The 18599-nt window shown below is 49.2% G+C and overlaps 1 protein-coding gene across 9 annotated transcripts in view; it reads right to left on the reverse strand.

Moving 5' to 3' along the window:
- Positions 1-18599, reverse strand: part of UNC13B (unc-13 homolog B) — a 295618-nt gene that overhangs the window by 272919 nt on the left and 4100 nt on the right. For all 9 annotated transcript variants that reach the window (XM_072132773.1, XM_072132775.1, XM_072132774.1 and 6 more), the window contains exon 2: positions 18211-18283. In XM_072132773.1, coding sequence (XP_071988874.1) covers positions 18211-18232 — 22 coding nt within the window. In that variant the 5' untranslated portion in view covers positions 18233-18283. The remainder of the gene's footprint in view (positions 1-18210; positions 18284-18599) is intronic.

Genomic DNA, 18599 nt, shown 5'->3' on the forward strand with positions numbered 1-18599 from the left:
CCCAGAACTTCTGTCTTTTACATGAAAGATTCTGCTTTGTTCTCTGCAGGTTAAAATCCTTAATGTTTTTATTGTTTCAAAAAAAATAGCCATACGGGGGCTTGTATTTTGTAGGAAGAGCTGTATTTTTACTCATCAGACCGGGCTGCAGCAGGGCCTCCCATCTTTCTTTACTCTGTAGCAGGAAATCTCCCATCAGACTCCATCCTGATAAACCAGGGACATTACTCCAGGCCCCGGGACTGTGGGATCTTCTTATATTTGTTATCCATGGCCTCCTTCTAAAATCAACACCTAAAATTATGCTAATGAGCCAGAAAGACTTGTGTGGGGTTTCCAGAGCCCCTTTGTGCGGTTTCATCACAGACTGTTACACTGTCTCTAGTCCCCTTACTCTCTCAGCATTACCCCCTCTCCACTGTGTGAGATTACATCTGGCAGAAGGAGTGTGGGAAGGGCTCCTGCACAGTGTAACAGCCGATGAAGCTACAGTACAGAGGAGCTCAGGAACAGCATATGGCTCTCCAGCAGTGCCAGAGAGTATGAATAGGTGTAGTAGTAGTAGTAGATGTTCAACTTGCAGTTTGGGGCAGGGGGTTGGAGGGGTTTCTAGAGGATCAGAGGATAAGTACCACAGGGGGGATCTGTATTTATCTGAAAAACTGAAGTTTACAAAACTTTTTCTCCTTTTTCCTGGGAGCAGCGAGGGGTCATCTGAGGGGTCATCTGAGGGGTCGCCTGACTCATGGGAAAAAAATCAGTCGAAAACAGTGAAATAAAATGTATCTTTCTAACTAATTCCGGACTAGGGATGAGCGATGGTTCTGGTCTGTACCAAACATGGACCTCAGCCAGAAGTTCAGGTCCAGCCTCATTGATCGGGTTTGACCCTCTAAAATTTAAAGGGTGAACAACACCTGAGATCTGTGGTAGTGACAATTGCCGGAGGTAAATTTTGGCAGCATTTGAAGGGTTAATACCAGCAATGGGTCCGGCACCCATCACAGGTGATAACGGCGGATGTTCAGGTAAACAATACTTTTGTTTGAGCTTTGTCCGAACTCCGTAAACCCAAACTCATCACTATACAGATAAGCGGAGCCAAAAACATTAGGTTCTGCGTCCACCATACGGCGGCTCCGCACAACGTGGACATGTTGCTGGATGGGCTGCAGAGTAGCCAATCGGGAAGCTTTTCGTCCCTTAGCATGGCTGTGATTGGGTCACCAGAACAGCCCTGACTAGTTGCTAGGGGCGTCAAGCGACACATCCGGGTTAAGGTGCAGAACCTGGAGTTCGGATCATGCACATCATCAATGAGCCCAGTCATCTCCACCACAATGGCCACGGCTGCTGCAGGTTCTTGCGCTTGCTCATGTTTCCCGCTTCCTCGCATGAACCTGAAGAGCGGAAACTTCACGTGCTAACGACCCACAAGCGCCACGGTACCAGATGCTCCGAGGACCAGGCTGTGCCAGGACTGTGGTCCCATAAGCCGAGGTTTAGTAACATTGCAGATACATTGTGGGAATTACTCCGCGCTGCGCCCATGGGGGATTCCGGAAGCTCCCGGGAGGTCACTGAGATATAAACAGTCGCCAAATCCAGCGCCTTACGTCAGACTTTCCATACGGCGAATATAGAAGGTGAGATCATCGCAGAGCGGAGCAGCGCTCCTCCGAGACCGGGGAACAGCGAAGAGCCGCACCACACACAGCGACTGCCGGATAGTGAGCGACACTCACACGGGTCCAAACATCGCCCTCGGTAGCCACCAGTATGGGGCTGCACAAGGACCGGAAGAAAGTGACTAGAGCACATGAGATGTGCCCCGTGATGTGGGGGTCAGTCACCGAGCACACCAAGTGGACAACCCCTTTAAGGGGAGCAGGGTCATGTAGGAGGTCACACACTGAGCTCTGCACAGGAGAAGGATCAGTCAGTTTTAAAGATTCCTAAACTCATCAAAGCCGGAAAGTTTTTAACAAGTCTCCTAATTTTGTTAATAATGAATCCAACGTGAGGCAAATCTAATCCAGGCCCGAGAATGTACTGGCCCATGTCTGCGGATCAGAACTTTCCATACTAAACACAGAATTACTGGCGTCACAATGAGACCCTCAGCAGGGCCGGCGCTATGGGCAGGCAAAGTGGGCAATTGCCCAGGGCCCCTGAAAGGGGAGAATCTCTTCTTTCCAATGAATCTTGTTTCTCGGTGCCAGGGATCCAGAGATATCAGCTGCCATTTATATATAAAAATCACTCCCAAAGGAAGTTTAACAGTTAATATCTCCTGATATTTTCCTGACACCTAGAAACACAAATTTGGATTCATATAAAAGAGGAGACTCTATGAGGTTCTATGTGTCACAGAGCCAGAGATACAGCCCCCTGAAGTGTGATCCCCCTCCCCCCTCTCCAGATTCTCAGCCATCAGGCTGCAGGGAGAATTAGCTGCACACAGGAGCTGCTGCACCGCACAGATAATGGAAATATTCACTTTATATGTTACTACATTCTGAGAAGGGATAATATCAACTAATATTCATGTTTTTAACCCTTCTCTATCCAGAACTATCTAAGAACACACTTTCTCTCTTATTGCCTTTTATTTCGTGATAGTTTTTTTTTTGCAAAAATTGACTGATACGATGAACATTCGATCCTCTTCCCCTAATGTCCCTATTATATATATATATAACACCACGACCCAGAACATGTCCATACAGCTATATGTAACACCAAAGACACACACATGTTCTGGAATACAGTTCTTATTTCCCATCATCCCCCATTACTTACACCCATGTTATGACGTTCTCATTGTTATGAAGCGCGGGGGGTTCTGTTATTGTGCGGCTGATACAATGGCGACATCTAATAGTGACTTTTATTATCTCATTAGCTCGGGTTATGGATATACAGGCAGTCCCCGGGTTACATAAAAGATAGGGTCTGGAGGTTTGTTCTTAAGTTGAATTTGTATGTAAGTCGAAACTGTATATTTTATAATGGAAGTTCTAGACAATTTTTTTTCTTTTGCCCCAGTGACAATTGGAGTTTCAAAATTTTTGGTGTAATTGGACCAAGAATTATCAATAAAGCTTCATTACAGACACCTTACAGCTGATCATTGCATCCTGGGACTATAGTAACATCCAGAGAGGTCACCAGAGGTCACAGTGGGCAGAGGGGTCCGTCTGTAACTATGGGTTGTCTGTAAGTCGGGTGTCCTTAAGTAGGGGACCGCCTGTATAGTTATATATTTGTGTTACATTGTGTAAGGAGCGTATAATGATACATCTGTGTGACGCTCACACAGTTTGGTGTCCCCTGTGGATGTAACGTTCCCTTTGCTGCATATTTTGGTGAATATATTGGTGTGGGGTCTGTGTGATCGCCTCACATCTTACTGGTTTAGGAAAGTAGATTTTCTTTATATAAGTATCTGGATTTGTACAAATTATAGAGGAAATTTTCCATGTTATTTGCCAATTGCATGGCCTGGTTGTCTGCCTGGTTTTATGGCGCCTTTTCTTTTTATTCTGTTTTATTATTATATTTTGCAGTTTGTGACGGTCTTAAAGTTTCGAGCTGAAAAGCAGATCTCTAGTTATTACAGTTTTTATCATCTATCTCCTATAAAATTCTCCCATATTACAGTTTGTTTTACCAGACTAAAGGAGCCTCTTACTGACTGTGAGACTTATTTTGGGGCCCCACTTTTAGTTTTGCCCAGGGCCCCACTTCATCTAGAACCGGCCCTGACCCTCAGACACTTCTATCATTAGGTCTACAGCTCCAGCATCTACTAAATACTGTACACACAGGAACAATGAGTCACAGTACAGGGATAATACACACAGTGATGTCACAGTACAGGGGATAATATACACAGTGATGTCACAGTACAGGGGATAATATACACAGTGATGTCACAGTACAGGGGATAATATACACAGTGATGTCACAGTACAGGGGATAATATACACAGTGATGTCACAGTACAGGGGATAATACACACAGTGATGTCACAGTACAGAGATAATACACACAGTGATGTCACAGTACAGGGATAATACACACAGTGATGTCACAGTACAGCGATAATACACACAGTGATGTCACAGTACAGGGATAATACACACAGCGATGTCACAGTACAGGGATAATACACACAGTGATGTCACAGTACAGGGATAATGCACACAGCGATGTCACAGTACAGGGATAATACACACAGTGATGTCACAGTACAGGAATAATACACACAGTGATGTCACAGTACAGGGATAATACACACAGTGATGTCACAGTACAGGGATAATACACACAGTGATGTCACAGTACAGGGATAATACACACAGCGATGTCACAGTACATGGATAATACACACAGCGATGTCACAGTACAGAGATAATACACACAGTGATGTCACAGTACAGAGATAATACACACAGTGATGTCACAGTACAGAGATAATACACACAGTGATGTCACAGTACTGGGATAATACATACAGTGATGTCACAGTACAGGGATAATACACACAGCGATGTCACAGTACAGGATAATACACACAGTGATGTCACAGTACAGAGATAATACACACAGCGATGTCACAGTACAGGGATAATACACACAGTGATGTCACAGTACAGAGATAATACACACAGTGATGTCACAGTACAGGGATAATACACACATGTACCGTCCTGGTGACTATACTGCCCCCTAGTCAAATCTCTTCCAAACTGGTCACAAATGTTTCCAGATAGCGGCGTTAGTTGCCCCCTATCCTCCCCAGAATGCTGAGCCGCTTCTCTAACTCACTAGAAGCCCCCGGGTGTGTTGGCCCTTTAGGTTCCTGGGAGGTGACTATTATACAGGTGTCAGTCTCTACTGTAGCTCTGGGATTCTACTCATGAATTTCATACCGGACAGCGCCAGCATACAGGGGCTCCCTGATGATTAGTAACAGAACCGCAGCTCTGACTGTCATCTGTGCCGGACCCAAACAATGCAGATATTCGCTGAGCGCATTCTCTGGATTCTCCGGATTCCGGCTTCATTCTTACACAAAGTGACATTCCACAGTTTCTACATCTTAATGGACTAAAATACTGAAGGCAAATCAGGCCCCAGGTCCAGGAGAACCACTAGAAGTGGAGGGCCCACAAGTACTCAGAGAAGTGTCTACTGCTCATCCTGAGCACTCTGGTTCATGAACTGAATGCCAGAAGTACAAGGAGAACAATAAGAAACTGGAACTTATGAACAATGCAGATTTCTATACCAGTCCAAGTGATGGGAGAGCTGGGTGCACCCCCTATAGAAGCACCAACGCAAAGGGGACCCCGCTCCCCCAGCCCCTGCGCCCCGCAATGGGGACCCCGCTCCCCCAGCCCCTGCGCCGCGCAAGGGGACCCCGCTCCCCCAGCCCCTGCGCCCCGCAATGGGGACCCCGCTCCCCCAGCCCCTGCGCCGCGCAAGGGGACCCCGCTCCCCCAGCCGCTGTGCCCCACAATGGGGACCCCGCTCCCCCAGCCCATGCAGCCCAGCAATGGGGACCCCGCTCCCCCAGCCCCTGCAGCCCAGCAATGGGGACCCCGCTCCCCCAGCGGCACAGAACTCCTGAGTGAGGTACAAGCCTGGAGCCAGCCCTGGCGTCACCATCCCGGCGCTCCTTGCCGCCTGCTGCGTCCTGCGAATTGAATATCTTTTCTCTCCTTTTCAGATCCAAGACGTTCACAAATTGAAAACTTCTCAGTGGGTGTTTTCTGATAACAATATATCACGGCGCAGGATCTACGCATAATAAAACCGCAGCAGGGGAAAGCGCGACGGCGACTGAATGAGACTAATGATTGTACAATACTAGAAACGGTTATAGAAGAGCCACCGCAGGAGGCCACGGGTAATAACTGCCAGGTAAAGACGTGGTATATGGCCGACACCCTGGTGCCACTGACCCCTAAGGTCTCACATGGAGGCACCATAGGGATTTCATCATCATATTTAGCAGTGAAAAATGTAGTGTTAACACGGGGGCAGCAAAGACACATGAGGGTAACAAGGTCACATGACCAAATCCAAAGTAATTATTGTAAATATTCACAGTGCAATAGGAAAATCAGAAATATCTGTCAACGGCCCCACCTCATCCACTGCCACTCACCCAGGCTACAGTCCGTGATGTCGGCCCGACCCCAGTCCTTGGCCACAGAGCCCACCCACAGTGCACAGCTAAAGGCACAGAACCCAAACACCATCAAAATACAACAACTAATCACCATGGAATCACATTGTATTTGATGGGGAAATAAGTGAGACAAGGTAATAGGTCGCCATCGCTGCGTGTGAACAGGAAGAACGAGAATAAATTCTCAATTTCTGTAAATTCCACGTCCGGAGCACAGGAGGAGGAGGAGAGCACAGCGCGGGGTGTAAAGCGGAGACTAGGGGCCCATAGTGTAAGACGATGACTGCAGAGAGCGACAGCTGCAGCCACAACCCTGCACCGAGGCCTCAGCTGCGAGAGGACGATACACAGCATAAGAGGATTACAGCGCTCCAAATGGAAGGGAAGAAATAACTGAGCGTGGATTAATAAAAAATCAGGAGGAAAAAGAAAAAACAACAACCATTCATCCTCAGTGCATCATGCCGCCACGTAGACCACGTCCCCTGGAGACCACCCTGGTACCTACAACATATTAGAGGACATTATAGAGATTTGTCACTTAGGACAAGTATATTCTGCGCCAGGCGTCTGCAGCGGGGGATGTGTGCTGCCAGGGATTGGCACCGCGCCAGGAGCAGGACCTGCGGCAAAGGTCCTTACAGCGGGTACAGGGAGGTCCATGATCAGATACCTAGAAGGATAACATATCATAGGATATTCCAACACTGAGCTGTGGCGGCTCTCCTAAGCGATCAGATCTGATAGAATGGAACAGGACTACAGAACCACATGTCCCTGATCCAGAGACACGCCGCTGGACCCAGGGGGTGCGCACAGGTGAGGATTTGGATTTTCTATTCTTAGACCAAGGCTACCCTAGAAACATGTGAACGCTGGGATAGAAAGTAAAGATCCTTAGTGGGACATCCCCTTTAACCACTGTGGCCCCCTAATCAGAGTCTGAAACCCAATCCGGGACTAACAAAGCAGAGAGTTTGCTACATTAGCTCCAGCCTGGGCTACAAATCCTGGACTGCAGGCTGCTACAATGTGTCAGTGGAAGTAAAATGTAACAAATTAGGAGAAGAATAAGACACAATATCACGATACACAGTAACAAGGTCAGCAGCTGAGTTTTGCGGACGAGGGGCGGCTCCGTGCACAAATTTTACGGACGAGGGGCGGCTCCGTGCACAAATTTTACGGACGAGGGGCGGCTCCGTGCACAAATTTTACGGACGAGGGGCGGCTCCGTGCACAAATTTTACGGACGAGGGGCGGCTCCGTGCACAAATTTTACGGACGAGGGGCGGCTCCGTGCACAAATTTTACGGACGAGGGGCGGCTCCGTGCACAATTTTGCGGACGAGGGGCGGCTCCGTGCACGATTTTGCGGACGAGGGGCGGCTCCGTGCAGGATTTTGCGGACGAGGGGCGGCTCCGTGCAGGATTTTGCGGACGAGGGGCGGCTCCGTGCAGGATTTTGCGGACGAGGGGCGGCTCCGCGCAGGATTTTGCGGACGAGGGGCGGCTTCGCGCAGGATTTTGCGGACGAGGGGCGGCTTCGCGCAGGATTTTGCGGACGAGGGGCGGCTCCGTGCAGGATTTTGCGGACGAGGGGCGGCTCCGTGCAGAATTTTGCGGATGAGGTTGATTAATTTAAATTTCATGCAGAAGGTGATAGGCGGCCAGTGCAGTGACATAGTCTGGAGGCACACGTGGAGCAGCGGGAGTGATAAGCCATTCTGGCTGCTGCAGTAAGAATAGATTGTAAAGTAAAGAGAGTTTAGTAAGAGGAAGAGCGACTAGTAGGGAGCTACAGTAGTCTACAAGAGCGAATAAATGCTACAATTAGTCTTTTAGAGGTTTCCATGCTCATGAAATGACGGATTCTGGAAATATTTTTGAGGTGCAAGCGACAGGAGCGTGTAAGTGATTGCTGATGGTTTGGCCAATGGGAGCAGTGTACACAGTTTACAGTACGTTGTAAACTTCTAGGCTATGCAGGAAGGTAAAGGGTTAAGGCTTTGGCTATAGATGAAGGAATATAGAAAACCAGTGACTAAGATCTTCCAGGGAGCAGAGCCAGGGCTTTACATTGTGCGAGACATAAGAGGGAGACACAATACATCAAGTGCGGCCCCCGCGCCCCTTTTATCTGTGCAGGTGGTGGATGCACAGAACATAAAACACGTCGGATCTGTCGCTTCTCTGACCTATAGATACAGGATTCAGATTATATTCCTATTATATTACATTTTGTTATTCTCTATTCTAGAAATCAATGTCACATAAAGGGCTTACGGGGTCTTCTTAAGGGAGCACTGACCCCAAAACCTGGAAAACATAACCTAGCATCCCCCATAGCCGGCAATGGGCGCACGCTGCCCTACGGGAGTGGTACTGTACCGTTCTGTACCCCGTGAAAAGATGGGACATGTCCCATGTTATCTCGGAATACGGTACAGTCCACTATGTTCCTCTATGGAGAGGGGCAGGGGGTGAGCAGCGCTTCCTCGTCTCCCCGATGCAGAGGTGTGCCCGCCATGCTACAGTACGGCGGGCACACATCAGTGTGAATGTAGCCTTACACTGTGTAGCACTTCCACCCCTCCCTCTGTGTGAGATTACACAGGAAGCAAGGAAAGGAGACCGTGTAACATCCTGTGAAGCTACAGGATGGGGGGAGGCCCTTCTGGCCCATTAGCATAATTATACAAGTTGATTTTACCAGGAAGGAGGCCATGGGTTACAAAAATAAGCAGATTACCAGGGAACCTTGAGTCACTGAGTACTGTAGCTGGTTTATCAGGATCAATGTTGGTGGTAGATTTCCTTGACGTTGGGAGATCAGTTGTGGCGAACCTATGGCCCGGGTGCCTGAGGTGGTACTCAGAGGCCTCTCTGTGGGCCGTCGCCCCAGCACAGGGTTTGCCACACAGGAGAGAAGGTGCAAGGATGATCCGAATCTCCCTCCTTTCCATAGTATTGGTGTCCTCAGGACTGAAATTTGCTGGTTGAGTTGCCGTGTAGATAAATGTGGGTTTTTGGCACTGGCCCTCTAAATGGTTCTCCATCACTGGCACAGATCTCCAGGGTCACCGCCCTGACCCCCGGGTTCGTTGTTATAAGACATTACTACCACTAAGGGTGTGCGCGATGGTAGGTGGTACATGTCCCAGTGACAATCATATGATGGCAGGACACAGGGTCCCCAGTAATCAGGTAGGTGACACTTACACCCGCCCAATACTTCCATGTTATACTTCTCTGGTGGCCAGGGGTCAGGACCCTCCAGCTATACACTGCATTGCCCTGTGTGACCTACCACCGCTAATCAGAGGCACCCATAACCTGGTCCTTGGAGCACTTCTTGTAGGTTCTGTGCCGTATAGATCAGAACAAAATCTGCATTTTTTGGGGCAGCCCTCACCTCCTTGTCTAACGTTCACAATCTGCTCGGATCCATTCACCTTTCCCACGCATCATCTACAAGACCCGACTATTCACTTGCAACCTGATCCGTCCCCACCTGCGGGAGCCATTGTCACAGGATGATAGTATAACCCAGCATGAAAGGGCTGAAACCAGGGAGCAATAGCTTATATTCATCTGCAAAGTGCAGCCGCAGATCATTCTTAAAGGGCAATGTAACTTAAGCCTCCATGTTTGAGATCATATACCAAGTTATAGTCATCCAGAACCTCCCTGTAACACACAAGTATCTGCTGACCTGATACCTGGACCCTGGTACCGGAGGCCGGGCCCACATGGTGGATATCCAAACCGCACTCCCCTCCACCATACCTGCTGCTCCTCCAGGTGACTCGCTGTGCACTTTCTTTCATCTTCATTGCCAAGATCTCTGGACATAAATGAAACGTTCCCAGTCACTGACAGCAAGCGGAGGATGGAAACCCTGAAAACTCTGTTCTGCATAATCTTATTTGATATCTCTGATACACAGCAGCCAATGGTTACAAGAAGAGATCTCTGCTGAGGTCTTACAGTCACAGAGTAGATCAGATGTCATGATGCTGGTGTGAACACAGGCCGACCCCATTCCAGGTACTACCACCCCCATTCCAGGTACTACCACCCCCATTCCAGGTACTACCACCCCCATTGGATATTCTCGGGGGGTTATTACACCATCGCTCACTACTGGAGATAATATCACTGCTAACTCCGCCGCACCCTCCAATCACCAGGTGGTGGATTATTATATCCCGTCTTCCCGGTGACAGGAGACCTGACATCTCTCCGGCACACGGAGGCGCCGCCGCTGATCACAGTTTACATTACAAGTCATGTGGGAAAACCGTCATTACGGAGGCGAACAATCCAGCGCCAGAAATAGGATTATGCCGGGATCCTCCCTTGTGCGGATGATGGATCGCACGTTGTCTGCAGCGCTGTGAACACATAGGACGCGGCGCCCGCTGATAAGATACATCAGCCCCAGCACAGACATTACTGCAGATTGTACCGGAGCCCCTGAGGCAGCGCAACGCTACGAGGAACGAACATCTGGAAAAGAGACTTCATAGAAGCCAATTCTGTACTGTGCATGTGTCCAAGATGAAGTAACGGAGGGGCAGGAGCAGAACCTGCAGTCCTGTCCCTCCATCTCCTCCCGGCCACCAGCTCCAACGTCACACTATCCCCCAGCGTATATACCAGCATGAGCAGTGCACCTGTGTGTTTGGTTCTGGCCCAGGCACAGTTACATGCGCAGTGCACCTGTGTGACATCACATGACGGGGGTTATAAAGAGCAGTGCACCTGTGTGACATCACATGACCGGGGATATAACAGAGCCGTGCACCTGTGTGACATCACATGACGGGGGTTATAAAGAGCAGTGCACCTGTGTGGCATCACATGACGGGGGTTATAAAGAGCAGTGCACCTTCCCTGGTCATGTGCCGTGCACCTGTGTGACATCACATGACGGGGGTTATAACGAGCCGTGCACCTGTGTGGCATCACATGACAGGGGTTATAACGAGCCGTGCACCTGTGTGGCATCACATGACGGGGGTTATAACGAGCCGTGCACCTGTGTGGCATCACATGACGGGGGTTATAACGAGCCGTGCACCTGTGTGACATCACATGACGGGGGTTATAACGAGCAGTGCGCCTGTGTGGCATCACATGACGGGGGTTATAACGAGCAGTGCACCTGTGTGACATCACATGACCAGGGATATAATGAGCCGTGCACCTGTGTGACATCACATGACCAGGGATATAATGAGCCGTGCACCTGTGTGACATCACATGACCGGGGATATAACAGAGCCGTGCACCTGTGTGACATCACATGACCGGGGATATAACAGAGCCGTGCACCTGTGTGACATCACATGACCAGGGATATAACAGAGCCGTGCACCTGTGTGACATCACATGACCAGGGATATAACAGAGCCGTGCACCTGTGTGACATCACATGACGGGGGTTATAACGAGCAGTGCACCTGTGTGACATCACATGACGGGGGTTATAACGAGCAGTGCACCTGTGTGACATCACATGACGGGGGTTATAACGAGCAGTGCACCTGTGTGACATCACATGACCAGGGATATAATGAGCCGTGCACCTGTGTGACATCACATGACCAGGGATATAATGAGCCGTGCACCTGTGTGACATCACATGACCGGGGATATAACAGAGCCGTGCACCTGTGTGACATCACATGACCGGGGATATAACAGAGCCGTGCACCTGTGTGACATCACATGACCGGGGATATAACAGAGCCGTGCACCTGTGTGACATCACATGACCAGGGATATAACAGAGCCGTGCACCTGTGTGACATCACATGACGGGGGTTATAACGAGCCGTGCACCTGTGTGACATCACATGACGGGGGTTATAACGAGCAGTGCACCTGTGTGACATCACATGACGGGGGTTATAACGAGCAGTGCACCTGTGTGACATCACATGACGGGGGTTATAACGAGCAGTGCACCTGTGTGACATCACATGACAGGGGTTATAACGAGCAGTGCACCTGTGTGACATCACATGACAGGGGTTATAACGAGCAGTGCACCTGTGTGACATCACATGACGGGGGTTATAACGAGCAGTGCACCTGTGTGACATCACATGACGGGGGTTATAACGAGCAGTGCACCTGTGTGACCATGGTCAGATTTCTGTCCACTGGAAGCTTCCTGTAGATGGACAGCAAGCAGAGATCTAGAAAACTTAGTATTTGATACAGAAAGTATTTTGGAAAATTGTAGAACTTATTACAAAAACAATAAAATGTATTTGCTGAAATGTGAATATCCCTTTAAATTTTCACCAAATCAGAGACTTTCTTTATTCATCATACATGTGAGAGGTTTCAAGAAATAGCCATAAAATCTCTCTGGCACAGGCCAAAGGTGGTGGCTACAAATACCCCGGACCTCAATCCAGGAGAGATCCATGGAGGTCGATGCACAGAACTAATAGGAAGTATAGGATCTGCTGCTAATGTCTCCTCCGGTGATCTGGTGGAGTCCATGACTTGTGGCCATGTGCCTCTACTGCCTTGTGGATAACCCCTCACTGTTCATCAGGCGTTTCAGCAGTCCTGCTACTTAGGGTGCTGCCACATGGGGTGTCCTTGGAGAGCTTTTAAAACAGACTAAAAACGCCCTGTGTGACTGCACCCTTACGTTTGTGCTGTGTGCAGACTCCCCATACTCCTTTCTTTACATGTCTGAGCTCTGCTGAATAGGAGGAGCTGTTGCAGGAGACTATGCCCCATCTGGGCCTCTTCCCATCTCTATCAGTGAGGTGGGAGACGCCATGAGGAGGAGCTGGAGCAGTGAGAGAGGAAGTATACATGCAGTGGGCAGCATAAAGACATAGGCACATACCTGCAGAGACACATCTAATGGAAGGGACTTATTGAATAGTGGCCAACCCCTTTAAAGCTGCTTTAGTGGCAATGGGGACGACTATAAACTATATTATACCCCCCTCCCCCTGTATATAGCAGACAGCTGCTCCTCCTCATCAGGAGACAATGTACAGCTCTGCCCCTGCCTGTAAGTGATCTCCCGGCCGCACAAAGCCCTGCACAGCCACGAATAAGATCAGGAAATCCGAGCAGACAATGCAAAATCACAACAAAAGCAACGCCCCGACTGCCACAGCGCACAGAGCGGCCGATATACTGAGCCACACTGACAGGGGGACTCCTCAGCATCAACATAGGACGGATACATTAAAGGGAACCCATCAGCAAATCTTACCCCATTTAACTTCCAGCATCACCAAGTACTGAATGACATCCTTCCTAGAATCCCCTCCTTTATGTGACATCTCACCCATTTACCTAGAAAAGAAAATCTACTCCAGACTCATGTGACGATGAGCAGAGAAGAGTCAGATTTTGCATGAGATGGGTCACGTTTAGAAGCTGCAGGGGGATAGTCAATTCAGACACCCCTATCTTCAGTTCTATAGCACCAAGAAACATGCTACTGGTGTATCTTGTGTATCTTTCGGATGGTTGGTTGTTTCCAGAACAGGAAAGTAGTTAAAATGGCAAGAAACGCATTTTTCATCTGACAGCTGAGGTTCTTATCTTTAATATGGCACCAAAACATGTTTCCAGGTGCTACAGAACTAAAAATAGAGGCGTCTGAAGTGACGCTCCACCTGCAGCTGGTAAATTTGACTTATCTCACGCAAAATCTGACTCTTCTCTGCTCATTGTCACATGACTTTGGAGAATATTTTTAAAGGTAAAAGGGAGAGATTTCACATAAAAGAGGGAATTCTAGAAAGGACATTTCATTCCTGACCTGAAGGGGGGGCTGCTGGTGTAAATCTGCTGACAGGTTCCCTTTTGAAGACTCATTCATGCTGCTTAATTATCACATATTCTAGAATCATTTTTAAGTCTCCTCGAGTTTTGACACATTCCACATTTTACTGCAGTTAGAAATTCCTGGGAGTCCAGTATCCAGAACCATCGCTATCTACACATCCACACATTTCCTGGAAGCAGAAGCATCACCTCCACTACAAGCACCGGGGAGCAGAGCACCGGCCATGGGACAGGACTTATCCACGGCTGGTGTAGAGTTTCCTGTTGATTGCACCAAGTTACAAATTTATAGATATTCCCCATTAACCCTTTCACAACTTCCATACGGCTGTATGCGTCCTGATAGCAAGTACATAGACGTCAAGGCAGGGGAACACCTCAGACACCTATATCTTTGAATTGCAGCCCAAAGAAACACAGTTCTGGTGTTATTTAAAAGAGGAGAAAATCCCATTTAAAATACATCAGGGTTGTGTTTCCAGGTGCCAGAGAACTGAAGATTTCCACAGTTCAAATTGCAGTCAAAAGCTTTAAAAGTGGATATCTCCTGTTCGGTGGCACCTAAAAACACAATTCTGATTCAGTATTAAAGAGGAGATTCTTGTCTTTAATATGACACTACCTCCAGGTGCCTCTGTTCAAAAGATACATTCACTTGAAGTGTAACCCCCCCCTGCAGCATGGAGAAGGAGTTGCAAGGAGACAAAGCCGACAGCCTGGAGCCCTGCATCTACATCTGACCCCGGGGCAGTGTGATGGCTCCACAACATATTATGGTAAAGGCTTATTCCATTTCATACAAAAGCTTATTCTTTCCCATATTTAGTTATTTGGTAGCCAATTCTATACACACTCACCGGCCACTTTATTAGGTCCACCATGCTAGTAACGGGTTGGACCCCTTTTGCCTTCAGAACTGCCTCAATTCTTCGTGGCATAGATACAACAAGGTGCTGGAAGCTCCTCAGAGATTTTGGTCCATATTGACATGATGGCATCACACAGTTGCCGCAGATTTGTCGGCTGCACATCCATGATGCGAATCTCCCGTTCCACCACATCCCAAAGATGCTCTATTGGACTGAGATCTGGTGACTGTGGAGGCCATTTGTGTCCAGTGACCTCATTGTCATGTTCAAGAAACCAGTCTGAGATGATTCCAGCTTTATGACATGGCGCATTATCCTGCTGAAAGTAGCCATCAGATGTTACAGGGTACATTGTGCTCATAAAGGGATGGACATGGGCAGCAACAATACCATGACACCACCACCACCAGCCTGAGCCGCTGATACAAGGCAGGATGGATCCATGACACCACCACCACCAGCCTGACCCGCTGATACAAGGCAGGATGGATCCATGACACCACCACCACCAGCCTGAGCCGCTGATACAAGGCAGGATGGATCCATGACACCAGCACCACCAGCCTGAGCCGCTGATACAAGGCAGGATGGATCCATGACACCACCACCACCAGCCTGAGCCGCTGATACAAGGCAGGATGGATCCATGACACCACCACCACCAGCCTGAGCCGCTGATACAAGGCAGGATGGATCCATGACACCACCACCACCAGCCTGAGCCGCTGATACAAGGCAGGATGGATCCATGACACCACCACCACCAGCCTGAGCCGCTGATACAAGGCAGGATGGATCCATGACACCAGCACCACCAGCCTGAGCCGCTGATACAAGGCAGGATGGATCCATGACACCACCACCACCAGCCTGAGCCGCTGATACAAGGCAGGATGGATCCATGACACCACCACCAGCCTGACCCGCTGATACAAGGCAGGATGGATCCATGACACCACCACCACCAGCCTGAGCCGCTGATACAAGGCAGGATGGATCCATGACACCAGCACCACCAGCCTGAGCCGCTGATACAAGGCAGGATGGATCCGCGCTTTCATGTTGTTGACGCCAAATTCTGACCCTACCATCCGAATGTCGCAGCAGAAATCGAGACTCATCAGACCAGGCAACGTTTTTCCAATCTTCTACTGTCCGATTTCGATGAGCTTGTGCAAATTGTAGCCTCAGTTTCCTGTTCTTAGCTGAAAGGAGTGGCACCCGGTGTGGTCTTCTGCTGCTGTAGCCCATCTGCCTCAAAGTTGGACGTACTGTGCGTTCAGAGATGCTCTTCTGCCTACCTTGGTTGTAACGGGTGGCGATTTGAGTCACTGTTGCCTTTCTATCAGCTTGAACCAGTCTGCCCATTCTCCTCTGACCTCTGGCATCAACAAGGCATTTCCGCCAACAGAACTGCCGCTCACTGGATGTTTTTTCTTTTTCGGACCATTCTCTGTAAACCCTAGAGATGGTTGTGCGTGAAAATCCCAGTAGATCAGCAGTTTCTGAAATACTCAGACCAGCCCTTCTGGCACCAACAACCATGCCACGTTCACAGGCCACAAATCACCTTTCTTCCCCATACTGATGCTCGGTTTGAACTGCAGGAGATTGTCTTGACCATGTCTACATGCCGAAATGCACTGAGTTGCCGCCATGTGATTGGCTGATTAGAAATTAAGTGTTAACGAGCAGTTGGACAGGTGTACCTAATAAAGTGGCCGGTGAGTGTATAAAAACACATAATTAAAGTGGTTTTCCAACGAAGACAAATTAGGCCCTATCCACAGAATAGGGCCCAACTTGCTGATCAGTGCTGAGACCCCCACACATCGCAAAAACAAGGGGCCTGATCGAGAGCACCGCGCTCGGCGATCTCCATTAGCTCCATAGAGACTAATGGAGCAGAACAGTCATGCGCGGCGCCTTCTCCATTAGTCTGAGGAGCGGTGAGGGGTCTGTCGCAATCTGCGGGGGTCTCAGCACTGAGACCCCCACTGATCAGCAAGTTGTGGATACAGCCTAACTTGTCTTTGTGGGAAAACCCCTTTAATAAAACTTTCTGATAAAGTTAAAGTCTCACGGGTCATGAGAACAACAAGGAAAATTGTTACAATCTATAAACATGAGAGGCTGAAAACTCCATTCAGACACAAAGTATCACAGGGGGTAAGACCCCAATATCCGGCTGCTCAGACACAACCAATGGGGTTATCTGGAAATCCTCCGAGTTTAGATGAGAACCCCATTGATTATAAGGTGATCATGTAGTATCAGTAGAGTATCACCCTTTATAGGGGAGTCCTAGGATTCTATACCCCCCCGGATAGGGGACCATGAGCTCGCTGTCACATGTCCTGCAAATAGGGGGGAGTAAAAACTTATTTCAGGATTCCCCCTTGAAGAATCTTGAAAACCATACAGTCAATTGTCTGCAGGAAATACAGTGGTGCAAACCCCCAGCTGTGAAGTTTATTCTTTACAAAGGAACAAGAATGTTTCTATTCACCGACAGCAAGCAAAGGTCTCCAGCACAATACTGAGAAATGTCTAATAGAAGGAGCAAAGAGACAAAGGAGGGTGTTCTCCAGACCAGGCACCCGGGTGACAGCACAACCATCCCAGCTATGCGGCACCACGGCAGCCACCCAGGACTACAGTGCAAACCTCCTAATCCAGGTATTTACACAGCAAAGAAGCAGCGCGCCCAATAAACCACCAACTACACAGACACAATCCCGACTAAGGCTAATGAGATGCTGGCCGCGCCAGGGGTGCCAACAAGCGCAGGGGGGTGCACGGCGGAGGAGAGTACCCACAAGACCAGGGGGCGGGGACAGGGGCAGCAGAGGAGAGCACCCACAAGACCAGGGTGATGCACTGTAGAGGAGAGCGCCCAAAAGCACATCGGAGTGGGTGCGCAGCAGAGGAGAGCACCCACAAGCAGCGGGGAGGGGGTGCACAATGGAGGAGAGTGCCCACAAGCGCCAGGCAGGGGCTGCGCTGGAGAGCGCCCATAAGAGCGGAGGGGGCAGGGGCGGCAGAGGAGAGCACCCACAAGCTCAGTGGACAGGAGTGGAAAGTGCCAACAAGTGCAGGGGGGTGCACGGCAGAGGACAGCACCCACAGGGGATATTGCAGCGCCAGAAAGTGCCAACAAGCGCAGAGAGGGGTCGCCGCGGAGGAAAACAGACAATCACCAGACTGAAGAGCTGACAATCAATAAACGGAAATGACAAAGTCTAATAATAGGGACAAGTAATGAGCTGGTGGGTGCAGGGGGTGACAGCGAGCACTTACCTCGCACACACAGGAGAGACATGGCCTCTGGCGCTGGGGATCTCTCCAAGGAACATGAGGCGGCAGGGAGATCCTAAAGGAGGAGGAATAGGTATTAATAGCCGGGAAATACTCAGGTACAAGACGGCAGAGAGGGAGATAACCAGGGGGGGACACAGACATTTATATAGAGGAGGAGGTGGGATATACCAGGAGATTATATAGAGGAGGAGGAGGGGGGATATAACAGGAGATTATATAGAGGAGGAGGAGGGGGGGACACAGGAGATTATATAGAGGAGGGGGGATATAACAGGAGATTATATAGAGGAGGAGGAGGAGGAGGAGGATATAACAGGAGATTATATAGAGGAGGAGGAGGGGGATATAACAGGAGATTATATAGAGGA

This window comes from Engystomops pustulosus, chromosome 1, assembly GCF_040894005.1.
Source record: "Engystomops pustulosus chromosome 1, aEngPut4.maternal, whole genome shotgun sequence".
Classification (NCBI taxonomy): Eukaryota; Metazoa; Chordata; class Amphibia; order Anura; family Leptodactylidae; genus Engystomops; species Engystomops pustulosus.